General features: G+C 29.3%; 1 protein-coding gene across 1 annotated transcript in view; it reads left to right on the top strand.

Moving 5' to 3' along the window:
- The window catches only part of LOC105621656 (small conductance calcium-activated potassium channel protein), a 117,053-nt gene that overhangs the window by 76,516 nt on the left and 18,371 nt on the right, over positions 1-22,166 (top strand). Inside the window, exon 2 of the mRNA XM_012203124.1 lies at positions 17,903-17,998. Within this exon, the coding sequence (XP_012058514.1) occupies positions 17,903-17,998 (96 nt within the window). The remainder of the gene's footprint in view (positions 1-17,902; positions 17,999-22,166) is intronic.

A 22,166-nucleotide genomic window follows, 5' to 3' on the forward strand; every position in this document is an offset into this window, starting at 1 on the left:
AATAATACTACTATAGTATTTATTTTTAATTTTAAACGTTAAGTTTAGGTAGTTCTTTTATTTATTTAATTATAATACTACTATTATTATAGTGTGTGTATATATATATATATATATATATATATATATAGTATTATTTTTTATTCTTTTCCAATTTATTAATATATTCGAAAACATTATAAATAAATGAATTTACAATTTTCTGTAAAGAATAAGTAGAAATCAAATAAATATGAAATGGAATAAACACGTTAAGTAAATTTATTATAACAGTATTTCTAAAAAAAATTAAGATTTTAATACAATACCTTTTTATTGCGAATTTTCGATGGCATTGCATATTTAAAGATAAAGAATAGTTATTTAAAAAAGAAAATATGTTAAATGTCCATACAAAACAATATTTTACAGCAATTTATATTTTCTCGCCGCTGGGCTGTAAAAATACCCCAGGTAACTATCTCTAGTTTAATAGCTTTTAAATGAAAAAAGATTTCTTTTTTGAACTCGGAGTGAATAGGCAGAGTATGTATGTGTGTTATCTATCCATCATTTTTCGTCTATATCTTTATAAAAAATCAATAGCATAAAAACTGCATTTAAATATAGTACATAACTGCTTCGAAATACACCCATAGACGAATTTTTGCTGATTTTTATTACTTTAGTACAATATACTCTCTTCAAAAATTTCTTTCAAATCTTTTTTCGTTGAAGAGTAAAAAAAAATCATTATTTTATTTGGAATTTTTAATACCTTCACGAAAAGAATAGAAAAATGACTTTTGTTGAAATATATAAAAATCAGGCAAATATAGATATGAAAATAATTATGTTGACTATCAAAATAATTGTAAAAACATAATAATAATGATGATGCAAAAAGTTTTCACATTCTAATGACCAGCTTAAAAATAGCAGTAAAAATACCAGTATAATTAGATAACGCAACATAATTATTTTCTGTATCTGGCCTAATTTTTAACTATTTCAGCAAAATCTTTCTTTCCATGTTGTATCTCCGAGATAATGTCTTTAAAATTATATATTTATGAACTGTTCTTCATAAAATGATTTCAAAAACCAATCATATAATTTGTCTCGCTTCTGATACAGTTGATTAATTTTTATGATAAGAGATTGTATTAAAGAAGTGGAATTTTAATGTGATATGCTAATATTACTGAAGAAGGTTTAAATTGGAACTAAAACGGCCACAGATAGAGAGAATAGTAATTTTACATTTATATTTAAAAAAATTTATATATTTCTGAAATCACGCTTTGATTGTTAGCGCCAACTTCCTAATTCTCCTAATCCTTATTTTTATAGATATATTTTTCTCAATAATCAACTCTTAAAATATGTTAAAACAATGTTTAAAAATACTCCGTATATATAGAATACTGAAAAATATTGAAAATTTTCTTTTAATAATTTTGCTTTCTAACACTGATTGCACATTTTTCGTCGCATATATATACATATGTCTACACTACGTTATATTTTTCCATTATCCGCCATGAAGCGTTTCTCTTAACCTCGTAAAGTCACCATCTTAGTTTCTTGGCATGGTTCCTAAGTCAAAAGAAAGGAAGTATAATTTAAGAGTGAGTGCTTTACGATCCGGAAAAGAGATTTCCCGGTGAAGCCTGTGGAAAATTTCTGGACAATTCAACCGACGCGCATGTCTTCGCGCTCCGCGGAGAGATTAAGTTTCTGTAATCGAGCTTTTTTTTTTTGCGACGATAAGTTCCGCGAGCCAGCAAAATCCAGCAAAAAAACCGTCTTTTAAGTTTCCTGTTCGTGATGCATCTTTACTATCTCACTCCGAAACCGCGAACAGATTTTCCTCTCGGCGAAACGAAAGTATACCGCCGGGAGGTGTCGCAAAATAAACGACACTTGAAGCATAAAACGGTGGCGGAATTAATGGCGGAGTGGCGTATTTATTTTGCGCAAAAGCGAATTTTTACGATAGAAGACGTTTAAACGTTTAAAATTTAAAAGTAATATTTTTAAATTAATGAGTATTGCATAATAATGAAAAATATTATACTAATCTCAGATTAATCGTCTAAAAATTATTGTCTCATTTTAAGTAGGAAATATTTATTTAAAATTATTACAGTCTATTTTCTATTATTTTTTACGAATATTATATGAATGTAATATGTTATTTTATTGTTGAAATATTATTCTTGTAATACGATATGCTTTTTGCAACTGCTTTTATTAATTAATATTAATGATCGCATGCTGTCGTCGTGAATTCTTCATCTTACTATGAATTCATATTAATGGCTTATAAAGCATAAAGTTTCAGTACAAAGCCTTTCGTTCCGTTCTCACGATTTTCTGACAATCTACTCTATTACATATATTATTCATTATTATATTATATACTGTTTCTCTCTCTCTCTCTCTCTCTCTCTCTCTCTCTTCCCCATATTATTTTATTATTATATCATGTTACAATTTTTTTACCTTCTTTATTTAGAACTTCTATAGAGAAGAAAATATAATTACTTTAATATAATTATGAATTAATTCACATTTTATACATTTTACATTATTTGAAAAATGTTCAGTAATTTTTTTTACTTAAAACAATTAATAATTTAGACACAACAATTATTCAAAGTTGGAGTTATTTGATTCACATTCTCATGTGACCATTATGGTACTTTACTGAAGTGTGACTGTTGAGGGTTAAAAGTCTTTTATAAGTAACATTTTATAAATAATGTACGACGTTTTTCGCGCAAACTGTTTTACACAATAATTTAATATTATATCAACAATCTATAGCATAAAGAAGAGAATGCTCTGCAATACTAACAATAAGTTATTTTAGCTTTTTGACAATCAACCCCATACGATAACTGGCCCCGGTCTCCCTTCTGTCAACCATTTTTATTTATTTATTTGTCATTTCTTATTTTTACTTAAAATCCACTTAACTCGCAAATCTCTTGAAATCATGCAATCAGTGTCTTTTTGCCTTCACGTAAATTGTAACAAATATTGCGTCGCTCAACGAATCCAAATGAAATTTCCCATAAATGAAATCTCGTGACGAAATTTCATCCCCCGCTCTAGCTCGATCGTCCCGAGAGCGCGTATAATTATTTTTCACCCTCCAGGGCAGTTTGTTGGCATCCCCTATCCAGCCGAGCTTTGATGTCAAAAGAATATCTCTCGTGTGATACAATCCGCTCTCTAATGAAGATTAATTTTTTATATTTAATCTTTTCTTTTTTGCATTTAAGAGTATTTCGAAAATTTGTGAAATCTAGTATTCTTGACAAAAAAAGGATTAGTTTACCATGAGAAACTTTAAAGAAATTAAATTAAGTTGAGAAAATTTAAATATTAGATTTTGTAATGACATTCTGTATTGTGATGATATGTGCTGTATAGATTTTGTGATGATAATCTTTGCAGGAGATTTTTTCATATCTCGATTTTCAAACGTTTGCATTCTTAGAGTTTTATATTTGCCAAATCCATTCTAGAGTTTTTAAACTTTTAAAATCAGAGATTTTCCAAATCTACCTTTTGAAATTTTTTCTTTAACCTTATAATTCTAAACATCTGATTTTTCTTGTAATCATGTATAGATCAAACGTCCTCAGAGACTTCGATTTTTTCCATACATTTAAATTTTAAAGCTACAAGTGATTTTTGTACCTCAAATTTGAACAGGGTAGCTTTGACTATCTCGATCCTCAAGTTTACATTCTTAGAATTTCAGATTTGCCAAAGTCTAGACTTTCTAGAACTTTAAAATCAGAGATTTTTAAACTCTATTTTCGAGAACTTTCCTTTAAATTTTAACCACAACTTGATCTTTCTTGAACCACAACTCTTCTTGTATTCTAGTTCAGGATCAAACACATACTCTTCTCAAATACTTCGATTTTTCCCACGCTTTCAACTTTCGAAACTATGTAGTTTTGATTTTATATTCGGACAGGCCGGTCTTATTTCGATCTTCAAAGATTTGCATTTATCGAATTCGGATTTGCCTTTAGAAACTTTAAAATTAGAGATTTTCAATATCTATCTATCAAAATCTTTTCTTTTGATTTTATAATTCCAAACACTTGATTTTTCTTTTAATTATGCGTTTAAAATCAAACGTATGTTTCTGAAATACTTTGATTCTTTCTATACTCTTAAGTTTTAAAACTATCCGACTTTCTCATATTTAAACAGAACTTTGATTATTTCGATCTTCAAAAAATTGCCTTTTCCTTGTAATCACATCTTTAAGATCAAACCCGTCTTTTGACATTTTGATTTTTATTACGCTTTCAATTTTATACAGCTTTCATATATCAGATTAATTGATCGGCCTAGATTATCTCGAACAAATAAAATTCCACATTTTTCCCGTCAGTTTTTGAACTTTTAGATTTTCGATTTACGAATTTCCCCTTGCGAAATCTTCAATCTTTGACATTTCCGTCAGACCTTTATTTTGTCGATCAATTAAACACGAGTCGCGGAGAGCTTGAATAATTATCTTTACTTCAAAAGAGCAGTCAATTCTTCACTTACATTCACTTTCTCTTTTCCTTTATTGATGCTCTTCTCCTTTGATATTGAAAAAAAACGTTTTTCCTGTAGCGGATTAATTTTTCAAGCGCGTCAGAACATCGCGGGTTCACTCAAGTTCCCCCGTGTTATTTTTCCTTGTCAGACTTCTTCACAAAAAGACATTCCTTATCACGCGGAGGAGACTGAGCGATGATCGCTTTATAATCTGTAGGTGAGAGTGTATTCATGTGACGTATTGCTATAAATTACTGCAAAGAAATGAAATCCTATCTGTCACTTTCTGTTAGTTGCCGCAAAGATTGTAGGAAAGAGCATTAAATAATTTAAAAAAATGAATTTCTATTTCTGTTGATTCATAATTTTTACAACTCGAGAATTAATTCCGTTAATTAAGCTATAATATTTATTGGGAAATTCATCGAGATTTGTGATTAAAGAAGTATTTTAAACATTTTCTTTTTAATAGAAATGTATGTGAGAATAAATGAGAATAAATATAAATGAGAGTTTGAAAAGGTTAACAGTTTTCTAATATTATTATATTTGGAAGTAATACAAAAAGTTTAACTTTGATTTAAGACCTGAATAAAAAATTATTTCAATAAGAAGTCGATATGTTTTTAAACAATATTTAAGATAAAGAAAAGAATAGATAAGGAAGAAAATGAGAAAATTTTTATTGAAATTGTAAAATTGTATTGTTAAATTCAAACATTATACCTTATTGAATTGTTTCTTGTGTACATAATATTTATTTTTATACAGACATTATAAATTTCCAATTACAGTTAACAGTTTATCAGTTTATACATCTGATACATCCTTAAGAAAGTTCTCTAGCTTAAAGAAAAGAAAGGACTCACTTGACTTTTTATATCTTTTAACACAGAAGTTTTTGTAATCATTGCCATCTTTTAAATAATGAATAATGAACAAAATGCAAAGAAGTACCAAAAAGAAAGTAATTGGAAGTGTCAAAAGAAATCCTGATTTATTTTCCGTGACATCGATTAATCGACATTAAGGTTATCGCAATAAATAATCTAAAAAAATATATATAATTTATGAATATATACGTCTGTCTAAGGTCCCCTCGCTCAACAAAATCTTAATGAATATAAATTATATAATAATGCGCTATTTTTATAATAATTCTTCATATAAATCTAGTTTTTCACAATTTTTATGTTTTGTTTGCGATAAAATTATTTAAACTTTCTCTTTCATAAAAAATTCAATGTCCAAAATTCAATGTTGAGAGAGTTATTTAAAAAAAATTATACCAATCATACCAAAATATTTTTAAAAATGTTTTGAATGTCTATATTAATTATAAACTTATTTTCCTAATTTGATCAATTTCTTGTGTTATGAGAAAAGATTGAAAAACATCCTTAAAAGAAGGTTATTGATAACGTTGCATTTTTATTGAGAAAGGATTTCACTTCAAATCCTTCAAATTTACATGATTCATACTACTATTGATGAAATATTTTATGTCGCGCGCGTGCATATTTTGTGAAAAGCAATTTTCAACTGTAGTTGATTTTTATTTCCAAAGCCGGAGCGCACGTGCATCGAATGAGTATCCAACATCAGCTAAACGCAACCCAAATCCAAAATAACTGACTATAAATAACCGTTCATGTAGTAAATCGGCGTACGAGAGATCAAAACACGCGGGGAATTGAAGATCCCGTCGCGCCAGTAGGTTTTATTGGTGGATTATAAAAAGCGTTGATTGTATAATTTTGACGCGTTTGTAAAGTTCAAGTTCAATGCCGCGAACGTTTTTTTCCGTTCGAAGGATATTTCATAACTTTTCCTTTTCTATCCCTCCATTTCTGCACTTAAAAAAATATTGGTGTGGATTTAACACCAGACGGTGTCTATATAATTCAATTCCATGTTGGTATTAGAATTAACCAGCACAGATTTACAACCTGGTGTTTGTAATATTTAACATTATCACAATGTAGGTTTAACCTTTAAGTAGGTAGGTTGGCTATAACAGTACTTTACGCATAGTTATCTTAGAAACTTTACTCTGGAAAACGAAAATAAAAAGAATTGCTGAAAGTCTTAAAGTTAGTTATTTTTACATTCCTTTGTTTCATAAAAAATAATATAAATTTATTACATGTGTTAAAATATTAAATTTATACCGATTTTTTTTGAAAGATTTAATTATTCTTGTCATGCTATTCATTGAATTTTAAAAATCTCTAATCTTGAGATCTTATAGTGGTAATTTTAAATACACACAATTGAAAATTTTAGAAGCATTTATTTGACTCTTGGAAACATCATCAATACAGAATAGAATTTTTCTATTTTTTTTTTTAATTCATTTCAACTTTTATTCTTTTAAAATAATCCGATTGACGTAGCAGAAAGAACGATTTAACATTCGATGACGTTCGGTCGCGTTCAACTTTTTCTTTTTTTCCTTGCTGAGCCAGATATGCCGGACACGTTTATGGATTTCATCAAGTTCGGGAATTCGCACGCCTTCCACGAGTACACATTTTCGTTCTGTCAAGGACAGAGAAGTCCGCCCATCGAAACTCACGGCATCACTGACACGGCCGTTGTCTTAACGCTTGAGTTCTCTTTCTTTTCCCCCGATGGACAAAAAACGGTAAAGGTGGTTTTTGCTAATTTCACAGGGTGTGACCGCACAAACGACGGCGTCGTCGCGTCGCCTCGTATCCTCGCTCGGAAGCACGAATGTGCGCACGAATAGATATCATGCCGTCGCTATAGTAACCTCTTGAACGCGCACATCCCCAGCATTCGACGAATGTTTATATTCCGCGAGTCCCGTGATGTTACGTGATGTAGCGATATTAACACGCGCGCCGTGCTGGCGATTCTCGCGAGGGTGGATCTCGAATATCCGTTTTACAAAAATCGAAACACTAATACAGGTTAAATAAAAAAGTAATACAACATCTGATACATTTGATTACAAAGTAACGTATATATTTGCAATGTAAAAGATTTTATACACGTAATGTTGTGCAATAAATGTGAATTCAGCAATATTAATAAAATCATATTTTTATAAAATAATCTGACACAGCAATGAAACGTGCGTATATAATGTTTCATTAACAAAAAAATAATTTAATACGATAAAGAAAATCATGATTGGTCAAAGTTGGATGTTTTGAATAATACATTATATATTCTTATATTAAATTAATTTATTTCAGATATGACATTGCGAGCCGATAACTTTCGGTTTCAACACAATCATTCTGAAACGCTCCCCCCTAAATTGAATTAGAAAGAAATTTATTGCGAAAAATATTACCTAACCAACTTTGACCGAGCATGGCTTTCTTTATCGCATTTGATGTATTCACATATATATCGTCGTGCTTAAAATTCTTAAAAAAATAATTTATTTATTAGAAAGAAACGAGGATATTAATGTTAGGTATAAGAAAGAAAAAAATATCCTCCGTTTGCAATTTGAGCCTTTTTTTCGGTCTAAAATTTTTATTGTTCTAAAAAATATGCAAATTTAGGTTACTTTTAAACATTTTATTATATAAAATTAGTTTTTTAATTATAATTATCTTATCATATTGTACCAATATAGTCACAAATATCAAACATTTTTTTCTATTGGATAATAATTGAAAGGTTTGAATAATAAAATGAATAATAAAATTGGACGCCATAAAATTCTCAACGACCGAAGAACTGTCATAAAAATTGTGTCTCTGGAAAATCGAAGAAAAAATATCATTAAAATTTTTTCTATATTGCGAGAACTTTTATTAAAAAGGAAAGACAGACAGAAGAGGGATATACATAACCGTCGGCCATTTCCGTATGAATGCCGACGCTGGAAACGGAAGCTAATATAATCAACGTCGGGACGAATATATGGCAGTCTGAAAGCATCCGAGCCAGAACAACATCGAGAGAATCCCGATGATACGAAACAAAGAGAAGTTGCCAATTGCCAAAAGGGAAATGAAGGATGGTAGATTTGGCACGGTTCCCCGTATTGTCCTGATCGATCGTTGAGCCTTTACGGGGATTATCCGCTTAAAATTTCATGGGAGTCTATTTTCGCCAGCATGGAAACATTTCGTATTCAGAGGGGAAAAACGAGACACGCAACTTCGGGAGGGATATATTATTTCTTATTATACACAAGAATTATAAACTTTTATGTCGTACTTGTCAAGTTTCTCCTCGACAGAATTTACCCTCCTCATTTTTTTCCAGCGGCTCAGCCTACAATCGAAATTCCGGGTTTGTTTCCCGAAAGTTTGAACTGAAATTAGGAAAACTGATATTTATATCCGTTTGAAAAGTTTGTCGCTTTTAATTATAGCACTTATTGGCGCCGTAAATTTCCAGACGAATCGATATATTCATTTCAGTTTGTATAAGTTGCGATATATGGAAATGCAATGATCAGTTCAGAAATCGTTTTTTTTTTTGACAAAATTTGCTGAGAAATTTTTAATATCTTTACTTTAAATGTTTAATAGAAAGAATATTTTAAATATCAACCAAAAATGAAAATTAGCTAAAAAAGTCAATTATCTCAATATCAAGTAAAAAAATGTTTGTCATAAATGCACTCTCAAACTAACTGCAAAAAACAAAATAAATAATTTGGCTATAATAGTTTTATCCAACAAAATGATTATTTTTATTACAGTTTTAGGTAAATAAATAATTTTTAAACGAATAAGTGGTAAGTTCCAATGAAACTTTTCCAAATGCATTTTTATATGAATGTTTATTAGTTTTAGCAGTACTTAGAATATCTTAAGAAGCGTCCACTAATCATAAAATTTCTTTACCATTTTGCAATTTTCGCAATTTTTTTTATTCAATGAGCAGAATGTATAAAATCGGCACATAAAACAATTTTAACAGATCTTTATAAGAGTTCTTTAAAAAACATCTTTAAGATATTTAGATAAAGAATACCGAAAGATATTTTAAAGTTGCCTTACATATTTTACTCTCTATTTGATAATCTTTAGAAATTAATCTTTAGAAATTTCGTTAACTATTGTAAAAAAATTGCAAAGGACTTATCGACTTATTATTAGTTTTTTGAAGGAATAGCCTTATATGATTAGTGAGCGCTTTTTAAAAAATCAGATTTAATTTGTAATTCTAAAACCTTATCAAATTTCCAAGTACAATAAAATTTTATATAAGAATCAAGGCAAACAAAGAAAATACACATAAATTTTAAACCAATAAAATAATTGCACTCAATTTGTATACAAATGTTTAAACATAATAGAATGATCTATGAAATTCTTATATTTTTGATATTTCTTTGAGATGCGACATATATATCCTTAATTATCAAGACATTTATAACTTCAAAAAAACATCGTAAAAGCTTTTGAAAAGACGCCTCTCTGAGACGCTTTTTTACACGTCTTGACCTTTTTAAAATTTCCCTAACAAAACTCCTATGTCTCTACAACTCTTTTTATATCTTCGGATATTTTTTGTCTTTTGTAATGGCACGCATGGTGTGTTCTTGATATAAGCAAATGAAAAATAAAAGAAAATTAGATAAAAAAAAGAAAATAAATAAAACAGAAAAGTCGTTCTAAAGATATCCCGTGTAAAGACCCTCTTCCTCTCTATTCCCGACGAGAGATGCATAAATTCTACATCATTCTAGACACCGATGTGAGAGCTATAATCGTTTTTCGAACGAAAATGCCGGCAGTTTTCCGCGGCAGGAAAATCGGCCTCGTAGATGCAATCGCATTAACTCATGAATCACAGCTTCTATAATCCTTCCCCGCTATCCTTTCTTCATTCGCCTCGTATCGATACGAGCTTTTGTGAAGCGGATTTCGTAAATTCATTACATCGCGAAATCCCGATATATCCACACACATATGGATACTGTAAGCTCACTTGTTTTCATCTTTAAGAGGATGATAACCGATAATTGGACCGTTTTGTCAAAATTCATTTCACGGTGAGTCTAACCGTTTTTTAGATAAATGATGGGATCTCTGGGAAGCGTCAGCATTATAATTGCTCAACAAACAAGCTAACGTTATTATTTGTCATCCTTTTGACGTGAAAATAACATCTTTGACATTTTGACATTAAACTGTCGACAAATATATCAGCTTGTTTTCTGGATAATGGTTATCAATATTGTTATTTCCCTGTTGTATTTGAGAATCCGCATAATTCCCCAATAAAATATTTCCAAAAAATGTTTACGGTCCTCAGATTTTTTTCAAATTTATACAAATGACCTGTGCCAATCACTTTAACACTTTGATTACCATGCCATATATGTATATAGGACGCATGAGTTTACGCAAATGTCTTCCATTCGTGAATAAGAATTTATTTTATTTATCTGACTAAAATTGCCAGTTATTAAAAGTTTATTGGTTTGAAAGTAACTTTATTTATATCAAAACAATAAAAAGTAAAATATTAAATACTTCACTAATAATTAAATAATGCACTAAAGTGATTAAAAACATATAATTACTAAAAACATATAATTACTACATAACTTTTGCTTATACTTATCCATTTCAATCATACAAAGATCTATTATTTCGATTTCTGAGTGACAGTTTTCATTTATTTCACCTGAAATTATATTGTTAAATATTATATATATGTGTGTGTATATATATATATATATATATATATATATATATAATATAATACAAGTAATATATTATATAAGATAATTTACAGCTAAATGCGCCCCAGTTGGGAAAATACATCACTTCGTACATTTTGTAAACTAGAGAAACCACACAAATATCTATTTCTCTATATTTGCCCGAGCAATATAAACCTTACAATTAACATGCCTAGTAAGAAGTTAAAAGACAATACATGTAAAAAAATGTTATTTATTATACCTGTAATTAAAATGAAAGATTATATAAATAATTGTGCTCATATTGTTAATATTTGTCGATAAATTTTATTTAATTTAATTCATTTTTAAGTTCTAAGCTCGCTCTGTATATACACATACTAAAATTGCCTTACATAACTTAAAAATAGATAAATAAAATATTTTTTGCGCATGTGAATGACATCCCTTAGACATCTATATTATGTGCCTTCTTGCTTTTGAATAATTTTGCCGACAAGTTTTTCGTCAGGTTTTGGCCATAATCGCTGTTTATAATTTGACCAGAAAGGTCAAATTTGCTTTTGTCGCTCCAAAGAACCTATTTCCTAGATCATCAATATCTGCCAGAATTGTTGTTTGCATAAATATGGAAATGTTTGAAATATGTACTATTTATATACTATATACTATACTTTATTTTATCTAATACGTATATATATATTAACATTTAATGAATTATGGAACGTATTTGAATTATATGATCATATATTTATATATAATAAAGGAAGATCATCGATATTGACATATCACTTTGTTTTTTGGACAATATTTCTAAACAAAAGCTAAAATAATAAAAATAATAAATGTTCAGATTGATTTTGAAAAATGACATGTCATGTTGTACATACACAAAATCATATTTAGAAGAACGATATATATTTAATATACTGTGTAATTTTTTTAATTATTGATATGATTGTGAATCGTTATTTCTGAACTTCCTTTTTTCGTTTTCACATTGAGTGTAATGTATGCTGCATTTCTGCCAATCTGCAAGTGACTTGCTCTCAATGGATGTATTGTCCAATTAATGAATTTATAATCTGGTTGTAATCGCTAATAAAGACTCCAAAGTGAGCTGAAATCAAAGTGTTCGAAATAAAATAAAGATAACCATGAACATCTGAGAATTATCTACTTCGTCTATCTCTTCGCACCTACAACAGCGTATGACTCTCATTAGCTTCATCTGAATCTTTATTATTTTTATTGTTTAATATTGAGAGTCCTTATATATATATTTCTATTTATTTATTTAATTAATTGTGTTTATAATATTTTAGGAAATATAAATATAAACTAAAATGTCTTCTATCAGATAATTAGTAGTTTTTATAATTATTAAATTAATTAGTAGTTTTTATAATACTGTTTGCAATTTTGCAATAATTAACCTTTCGTAAGATAAACAAAAATGAGCGTCTGACAAAATGAGTTCCAAAACACAGTAATATTAATGCTACATATTTTTTTTTTACAGATCATCTATTGACAAAATACCTACAAGTGAATGTATATATAATTTTCTAGAATCTTTTTATTTCTGCATAAACGTTTTTCGTTCATTCATGTGCATACTTTATGCTGCTTTGCAAGACGCAAACATGTAAGTCAACAGTTTCTTTTTAGAGGGTTTTCTTTCATAAATATATAATTGTTTTTAACTCCGGTAGAGTTATTTGACACTATAACGCTATAATTTATGATCAGTTTTACAGATAAATACCTCGATTTTATATTTAAAATCATATTATGAAAAAAAGAAAGAAAAAATATAAACAGAATCAATTCAGGAAACTACAAACGATTACAACGGTATAATATCAATAATATATTTAAACGATGCACTTTACAAAGGAAATCGTAAGAATTTTATTTTCGTATTTGTAGAATTCATTTTTAACTGATTTTGTGTAGAAATAAATCACAAATATATAAACTTGAATTTTTATTTCTCTGATTATTGAAAGAGATCATGTTTCTAGTAAGTATTAATATTAAGTTTAGTAAAAAGAAATCCATTATTTTTGCATGAAATTGAATGGAAAAATAATGGATTTCTTTTTACTACACCTAATAAATCAGGGGTGTCTCTTTAGAAGATAGTACCGATGACTTTTTATATATTTTTTATATAAGTTACTTTTTATATTTTTCATTTATTTATATTTATTTTTTGATTTATTTTGTCATCTGACTCTGCATATTTTATAAATAGCAGCGCATTTCTCAACTTGGATCTTCCAGAGCTCAATCGAAGTTCGAAATCGGCTTGACAGATAAAACGTTAAACTTCATTCTGACTTTTATTCTGTCTTACAAAGAGGAAAAGTTGGAATGATGCCCGTTGTATTTATTTCTAATTCCTGTTACAGTTATTCTGTCTGATAGTATTCTGTCTGAAGTATTCCTTTCAAGATTAAACAATTTAATGTGAGCAATATTTCACGAATACTCGTCGGATAATTCCCGACAAACTAGTTTCGGCAAGAAGGAAAGTTCTTCCTTGTAGCTATCTCGACTAAAACGCAATAATAATTATTTACCTGAAGTACAAACATACGGCATCAAATAGAAGTCTCAAGAACAATGACGCATATCCACGCGAACATCGTACAGTCAAATCATAAAGTCAACTCTTGAAAAATCTGGGCGAGAAAAAATTAAATTTTGCACTTATATATTTTATTCCTAATCCCTTAATTTATAGCGCATTTAAAAATTTTATTTGACAGAGGTGAAAACTCCGCGAGTGTCAGAAAAAATGTTACCTCTTTTAAGTCGAATAAAACAAAATTTCAACATGAGCGATAGTGCAAAACTTTATAACGAAACTTTATAGTGAAACTTTATAACTTAAACTATATGTGACGAAACATTTACATGTTTATACCTGTTCTTTAGATCTCTTTTATTCTATTTACTAAAGCGTACTAAATCTACTCTCTCTCATAATGAGAATAATCTCTTTGATGTTTCAAACATGATTACGCGAGTGGCTCATAATAAGATCATTTAAGTTTAAATACATTTCGCAAACGAGTATTGTTCTGAGATTCGTAAAGAAAATTTCACAAAGAGCAACTAACGTTCAGACTGGCTCCCTACATTTCTTGCGAATTCTTAATTCCTTTCCAGGTTACATAGCGGGAAGAGGCTTTGCCCAGCTAGTGAGCTTGTTGCCATCGTTCTTCCGGAAAGCAGCTCGTTATTGCGATCCACAATTCATCGAAAATCTCGTAAACCGCTCTCATGCTAACACTGAGTAAACTATGCATGTGTGTAACATGCAAGAAGCATTAGAGCTACTCTCTGAATGAACAGCTATCTCTTCATTACAGATCCTAGGCATTAACGAGAATGACAATTATCTCAACACAGTTCCCCAATCACAAATTATCAAAATTAAATGAAAACAGGGTTACTAAAGCATTTAGCACAGGCGAGAGAGAGAGAGAGAGAGAGAGAGAGAGAGAAGAAGTAGTTATATTATAATAAAATAATAAGTCAATATAACACATAAAAATAGATCGTACGTTTCAGCTCAAATTTATAACAAACAGAAATGTAATTCGTGAAGATTTCGTTTCACGCTGAGAAATTCTCTGTATAATAATTTGTTTTTCAATCATTTTCACTAGATCTTTTCAAGCGAATTTTAATCAAGCCTTAATTACTGAGGTACTTTATATTGGACTAAAACGAATTTTGAATGAGTTTTGGTCAAAGAACTGCTAGATAAAAGGAGCGACGAACTGTAGACTTTAAACTCGGGCACATCTCAGATGAGCTTAGACTTGCCTGTCGTTGTGTATTGCGAGATTACGTTACGTGGTGTAGGTAGACAAAGTGAGTGCATCCGATGATGCATATGCGGAAATTATGCTACGTGACTCTCAAGAGGCTGGAAATAACGTGCCATCACTATTTACGAAACTTAAAAATGTCGCGATGTATCTCGTCAGGAATTAACTTTCTTAAATTTTGAGTTAAAAACTTAAAATAATAGGGCTCCTAATGTACAACATGATATAACAGGCTAATAAAAGAAAACATAAAAAAAAAATCTTCATTATTCGTTTAACATAAATATAATTGAAAATAGATATAACAAACAAGAATTGCAGAAAATAGGAAAATTAAAACACTACAGAATACAATACCAAGTACAATACATGTTTCGATCTTATATTTAGGTCCTCTTTCTACAAAAAAATGTTTTAAAAATTTTTTAGCTTTGATAACTTTTATATATAATATATATAAAACGTTTTTATATTTCTTTATGTTCTCACTAGAACAACGAGAAATTTTCATAATCGGTGAACCAATTGCTTGACGAGCAATTTTCGTTTCTCTGTTTTAACACATCATCTAATTATAACGAAACAGTCACTTTCTTAATATAATAATTTTTACTGAGCTGTTTTTGTACATCTAAAGAAGGCCTAAATATAAAATCGAAACATGTATTGTACTTTGTTAGTATTGTATTCTGTAGCGTTTTAATTTTCCTATTTTCTGCAATTCTTGTTTGTTATATCTATTTTCAATTATATTTATGTTAAATAATGGAGATTTTTTTTGATTCTTATTATCCTTTTATATCATATTGTACTTTAAATTTTAGGAACGTCAGAAAATCACATAAATTCAGGAAGGTTGTAAGATTTATAACACGCATAGCACGTCACGCTGGAATTTTAACGCGATATCATAATTTCTTCTCTCTCTTATCCGGATGTGACGACGAAAAAGTCGACACGATTGGTGACACGAGAAAATACTCCAAGAATACTTTTATTTTCCTCTTGATTTTGTTTAGAGTGATTTCTTACGTAATGTTACTTTTTTCTGTTGGAACAGTAGAAGAAAGAGTTATCTATACGTTAAAATTAATCTGTTTGATTATTATTTATTCAATTTCTGAATAACTTTTAAGTGTTTAGTTGTATATTTTATTAAGAAATTAAACATGTAGTAGGGTGTCGTAAAATACTATAGCAAGAAAGTTTTCGGAACATGTCAATTCAAAGAAACTAAAATTGACTGTCACCTAATCTTGGCTCATTTTGATCAATCTTATTTTTCGTTTTTTACAAAAGTGATTTTATTTGCTACAATAATGATTAACTAACTACAGAAAAAAATTAACTAGTATACCATTTTCTGCAATTACAAGAAAATTGCCATTAATAATGTCAAAAACTGATCAATAAACAAAAAGGGGATAAGAGAAATCAGTCGCCTTTATTTTCTTAAAACTCGTAAATAATATACATGGCGCCAAACTATTTTACATACAATTTAATATTATTAATATATTAACAATACAGTAAAAAAAAGAAAATGAACCAGTCTCATCAACTTCAATTAACATGGTCAGTCGATTAAATTTTAATATCAACCGTAAAACTAAAAATATAAATTTCTGGTAACTATGAAGAACGATATATGGCATTAAAACAATTAAAACAATTAATTTTATGTACTTTATCCTATGAATGCAGCAATAATAATCATTATTTAATTGTTCCTGGTTTACAGTGCCAGGAAATTATGTTTTCAGTTTTGCAGTTAGCAAATTGAAATTTAATTGATTAAGTTAAATTGATGAGAGTCAGAGTTGATGAGATAGGCCCAATGCTCTGCCATATTCTGATTGAGTTATAAGCTTTTTGAAAATTAATCTCTATAACAACCGATCCCAGTTTTTCCTAATAGCAAAGAAATATTGAAGTATTGATTTTTTTTATAATATAACTTACGAAAGGATATAGATATGTAGGTAAAATTGTCAGCTAATTAATGTCCCAAAATTATCAGCTAATTAATTGCGATGCCTTTATTCAATATTTTGATTTTATTGTGCTGTTTTTTACACGTGATACATTTCCGTCGAGGTCAAAAGGATAAATGGCGCTCGAATTACCGTAAGAATTTGTAGCAGTGTATACATATGCGTAGCAATTTAAAGCGCATTTAAAGCAATACATTTTATTGCAATATTCCGAGTTTCTTTCTAGGATATTTAGTAAAATATTTAATTTGTTCTAAAATATTTTTTTATGGCGATACTTTTTACGATCATTAAAAATGTTTGCGTCTTTGCTGATCAAATCGTAAATCGAACGTCGTTATTAGAAGAAATACTGGTCTTTTACGGCAACAAGCAACTTTACAAAGTTGTATGCATATTTCGTCTGCAAAAGTGAGCAATCAACTATAAAACTGAAGTTTGATATTTCTACGGTTAATTGAAGCTTAATAATTAATTTACTGATGCCTTTGAGCCTCTATCTTTATTAATCTATGATTCAATGATAAAACATTAAAAGTAACGATCGTTCATTTCAATTTATCTCTCAATTGACAGAAAATACCATAATTTTTTAAACACATATTTCTACTATAGAAATTTGTGCAACTTTTTCTTTTTTAAATTAATAAAATAAATATCTTTATATTTTATATAAGAATCAACAGTCTTGTAAAATATTTTTATTCATATGATTAATGGTAAATATAAAAATAAATGTTATATGAAAATAAATAAATATATAGAATTAAAATATTTTTAAAATATTTTTAAAATATCTTCATTATTATTTTGCATGTATTTATATACAAAAATGTTTTATGTTTCAGGCCTCGTTTTTCTCGACAGCACTGAAAACCCTGATCTCTGTGTCTACTGTGATACTGCTTGGCCTCATATTTGCTTACCATGCCTTAGAAGTTCAGGTATGTATGATACATCTGTTACGATGTAATAAGTGAATATTTAAATAAAATAAAGAAAGCTTGAAACGAAAAGTCGTTCAAACAGAAAATATCGCACCTCTTCCAACAGTTCAAAAAATATATAAGTTGTTATCGTCGATATATGTAATATATCTTTTACTCATTCGCTCGATTGTCCCTTTTTCAACAAAATTGAGCTTGAAAGAATCAAAAGATGGACAATATGTTTTCCTGTCTTTTTAAATTTATGTATCGAATGTTCGTTAAAAAAATGCTTGCGCATTATTGTTACTTGTTTCTATTAGAATATTTTTACGCTAAGGATTATTATTATTATTATATTCATACAATATAACTTGCTCATACATATAAATTGCTAAAGATATAAATATGAATTACCGGCGACTCTAAATGACTACAAATAATTGGAAATAAAATAAATTTCCGGAATTGAAAAGAAAGAAAAGGTGTTCCGCGCGCACATTATTAAAATCCTTTTATGCTAAAGAATCTTTTTATTATTTATAATACTTTTATAAATGACTAGAAGCGTAGATAAATTACCGGCGACTCTAAATGGCTAGAAATAATTGGGAATAAAATAAATCCGGAATTGGGAGGCGTAATTCGCAGCGGCGAATCGGTTTTTGCGTTTCCGAGCGCGACATTACGCCCGAGTGATTATAGAATTTAAACGATACAATCATTATGCCGGTCCGGCCAAAATCGTGGATAAATCGATGCAACGCTAATCGAAACGCCATCGCGAACGCGATTTCACAGATATGAAGTGTTAATGCGGCGCTAATAAAAGGCCAATTACGTCCGGCATGCAGTAAAATTTTATCTATTCGATGCACGACGCGACGTCATTGATCGCTGATTATTTATACGTTATCTGGGATCTCTGTCTTGAAATCATTGAATTGTGAACTCCGAGTGAGCGACATATTTGTTTGGAGCGAATAAATGTGTAAACTCTGTCCTTTTCAATCAATAAAAAAACGTCTCGCAAACTTAAGCGACTTGAAAATAATGGGATACTTGCCAAGAAAACTGCTGTTTATTACGAAATATTCATTTTTGTCAGTTCTACTAACGATAAATTTTTATCACGTAAACTGCAGATAAATTGTCTTTTTTATAGTCATTTCAAAATAAAAATTTCAACTTGTTACGCTTCGTAATACAGAAAACATTGAAAACGTTCTAGTCAACTGTAATATTTTACTGCATGACGTTATAAGCATATTATAAAATATAAATTAGATTTAAAATATAAATTATATTATAAATATAAAATATAAATATGTGTATAAATATTATATTATATATTTATGTTATACACTCTCAGAAAAAAAAATATAATGGCAACAATAAAAATGACAGTACAAGTTTTATTTTATTTATATATATATATATATACATATGTAAACTATTTTATAATTGCAATGACTATACAAAATGATCTATTCTACTACTACAACTATGTGCGTACATTAATTTTACATATAGAACTTTTATAGTCATTTTATTGTCATCTTTATAGTTATATTTAATACTGTGTTTTTGTCTGAATGTATTATCACTTATATTTATACGTTTATAATATATATATATTTTTTCATTATACACAGAATACACTGTTAAAAATAAAATGTTAATTTTAACTTAAAAATGTATAATGGACATGAAAAAGTGTTAAAAAGTGAAAAAGTGTTAATTAACAAAATTAACAAATGTTAATTTTAACATTTTTGCATGTCTCAGAAAATCCTATATGTTTTTATTTATTTATGTTTTTATTTATTTTAATTTAAAATTAACATTTTATTTTTAACAATGTACATATAGTATCTTGAAAACGTAAGGCGAGAAAAAATTCTCGACTCAGTTATGTCGAATTAAAAGATAATCTAACGTAACAATGACAGAGAATAATGATGGGTTTGGGGTAAAGGAAAACCTTTTCATTATTATATCCGGCAAAAAAGAAGTCTTTTTGCTAAGCTCTCGGTTCACTTCCGACCAAGTTGGAACTTGTTTTAATGAGATATCTATCTAGCACCGAAGCGAGCTTCGCAAATCATGCAAAGCTTGGATTGGCTCAAACGTTTAAGCGTCAACTCAAATATTGACCGTCTTTCAAGTCGCCATAAGACACCCGTTATTCATCGAGTATTTTGCAAGAAAGCGGGTGTGTGAAAACTTAGATATTCGATTTCTCGAGCAGCTCCGAAACGAGCGTTCTGTACATAAACTTCACGTTAGCGCGAGGGTATAGAATTTTAAAAATCTTGGCAATGCATCGCGAGTCGTTTCATGTTTCAGAAAGAGATTTTCAGCAACTTTTTTGTTTTTATGCGCGTCTATCCTTTCAGTGGATAGTCGTTCGATAAAATCATCGATACAAATTTAATTTATAGAATATAAAGATATAAATTACGCACAGAATTTAAATTCTTCTTCTATTTTGGCAGATTACTTATAATTTTGCAATGCAAATACAAAATTGAAACATTTATATTTTCTTCTTTTATATAGATACGTATAATATATACATCAATTAGATTTTTGAGAAAAAAATATTTATTAATTTTTTATGAATAAAAAATAGATTTTAGTGAATGGTTTATGTTCTAGCAAGCTTACATTGTTGTGCCAATTTTACTTAACAGAAAAGGGATTAATTTTAAACGCGGCAAATCAGCCAGGGTCTATCACGAGTGTGTTTCTGAGGAATGTCGAAGCAACGTGAACAAAAAGAAAGACGATAGCCAACATTCCTCGCGTATCTCAAAATAGATAATTTTGGCTCAATGTGCCGGAAAAACGCTTTCGTCAGGCTCGTAGTCGTTACGCGATGCAATTTCGCCGCGATATATTGTGGCTTCGATATTGCCGTGTCTCTGCAATTCGAGGAGAATCAATGTGGCAACATTTCGGGACCGAAGCAAGTCTCTCGCGTTTCTGCTTTTTTTTCTCCATGAAAAGAAAATCATTCGGAAAGCTCAAGTTCAATAAAGTTCAGTACATATCCGTTATATATTAGATTCATACGTAATTTGTTAGATGAAAATGGCATTAATCATTTAAAGACAAAATTATTTTATATATGAGTTACCCCCTCAATCTCATAATAAATATTTGAAACATGTCGATTTCTCTTTAAGGAAAAACTTCGAATCGTTGTTTGTTCAATCAATATATCGATCACATGAACATGTGAAACAATTTCAAATTTTGTTTGTTATTTTCATCATTTACAGTATCACCTACTACGAACATAGTTCTGATATATATTAGCAATTAAATTCAGGGATGAAATTATTTATGGTTTATATCATATAGAACCTAATTTATTTATTTTATAATAATTTAGAACTTGGAATCTATTGGTGTCCGTAATTGCAAATAATGAGAGTAAAACAGAGTTTACAACTTCATGATCAGCCCGGGTATCAAGCTGGCTCACGCAATCTTGCGGCAACAACGACTGGCTTGGAGCCTAATAGTCTGCTGACCTTTCGGCACCTGTTGATTGTCGTTCATCAACGATTTGCATGCGCAGATTTGCCGGGATTCACCTGGCACTACGAAGCGAAGGGAGGCTTCCCTCGGGAAACGTCATTCCGATCAATGTCGCTCGCACAGATTTCTGATCGTCTTCCACCCCCTCCCTTTTCGCTCTCTTTCTCTCCCTTTCTCTTGTAATTTCAATGTTTATTTTTATTTTTATTTTCTACTTTATTTTACTTCATGTTTTTGATTTAAATAATAATTCTATACGTCATTAATTCTAATTTGTAAGACAGTTTCTGCGCTTGAGAGGACTTGTCCCAAAGCGCAATAAATAACGTTTTCTTTCTCTTTTTCTGTACATTGTTTGGAATTCAATTGAAAATGGACTAATTATAATTTTTTAGTCGAGTCTGTTATAATTTTAGTTGAAATAACCAGAATTTTGATTGATATGATCAGAATTTTCTGATTGTTCATTTTCACTAGATTTTTTTGTAATATCATGTACGCGCGCGCGCTTGTGTGTGTGTGTGTGTGTGTGTGTGTGTGTGTAGTAGACAAGAAGTTATTTTCTTAACTTTAAAATTTACTACTAAGTAAAACTCGGTAGGAGAGGTAGTCGTCGTCGGACGAATAAGTATAGTGG

This window comes from Atta cephalotes (genome assembly GCF_000143395.1).
Source record: "Atta cephalotes unplaced genomic scaffold scaffold00035, whole genome shotgun sequence".
Classification (NCBI taxonomy): domain Eukaryota; kingdom Metazoa; phylum Arthropoda; class Insecta; order Hymenoptera; family Formicidae; genus Atta; species Atta cephalotes.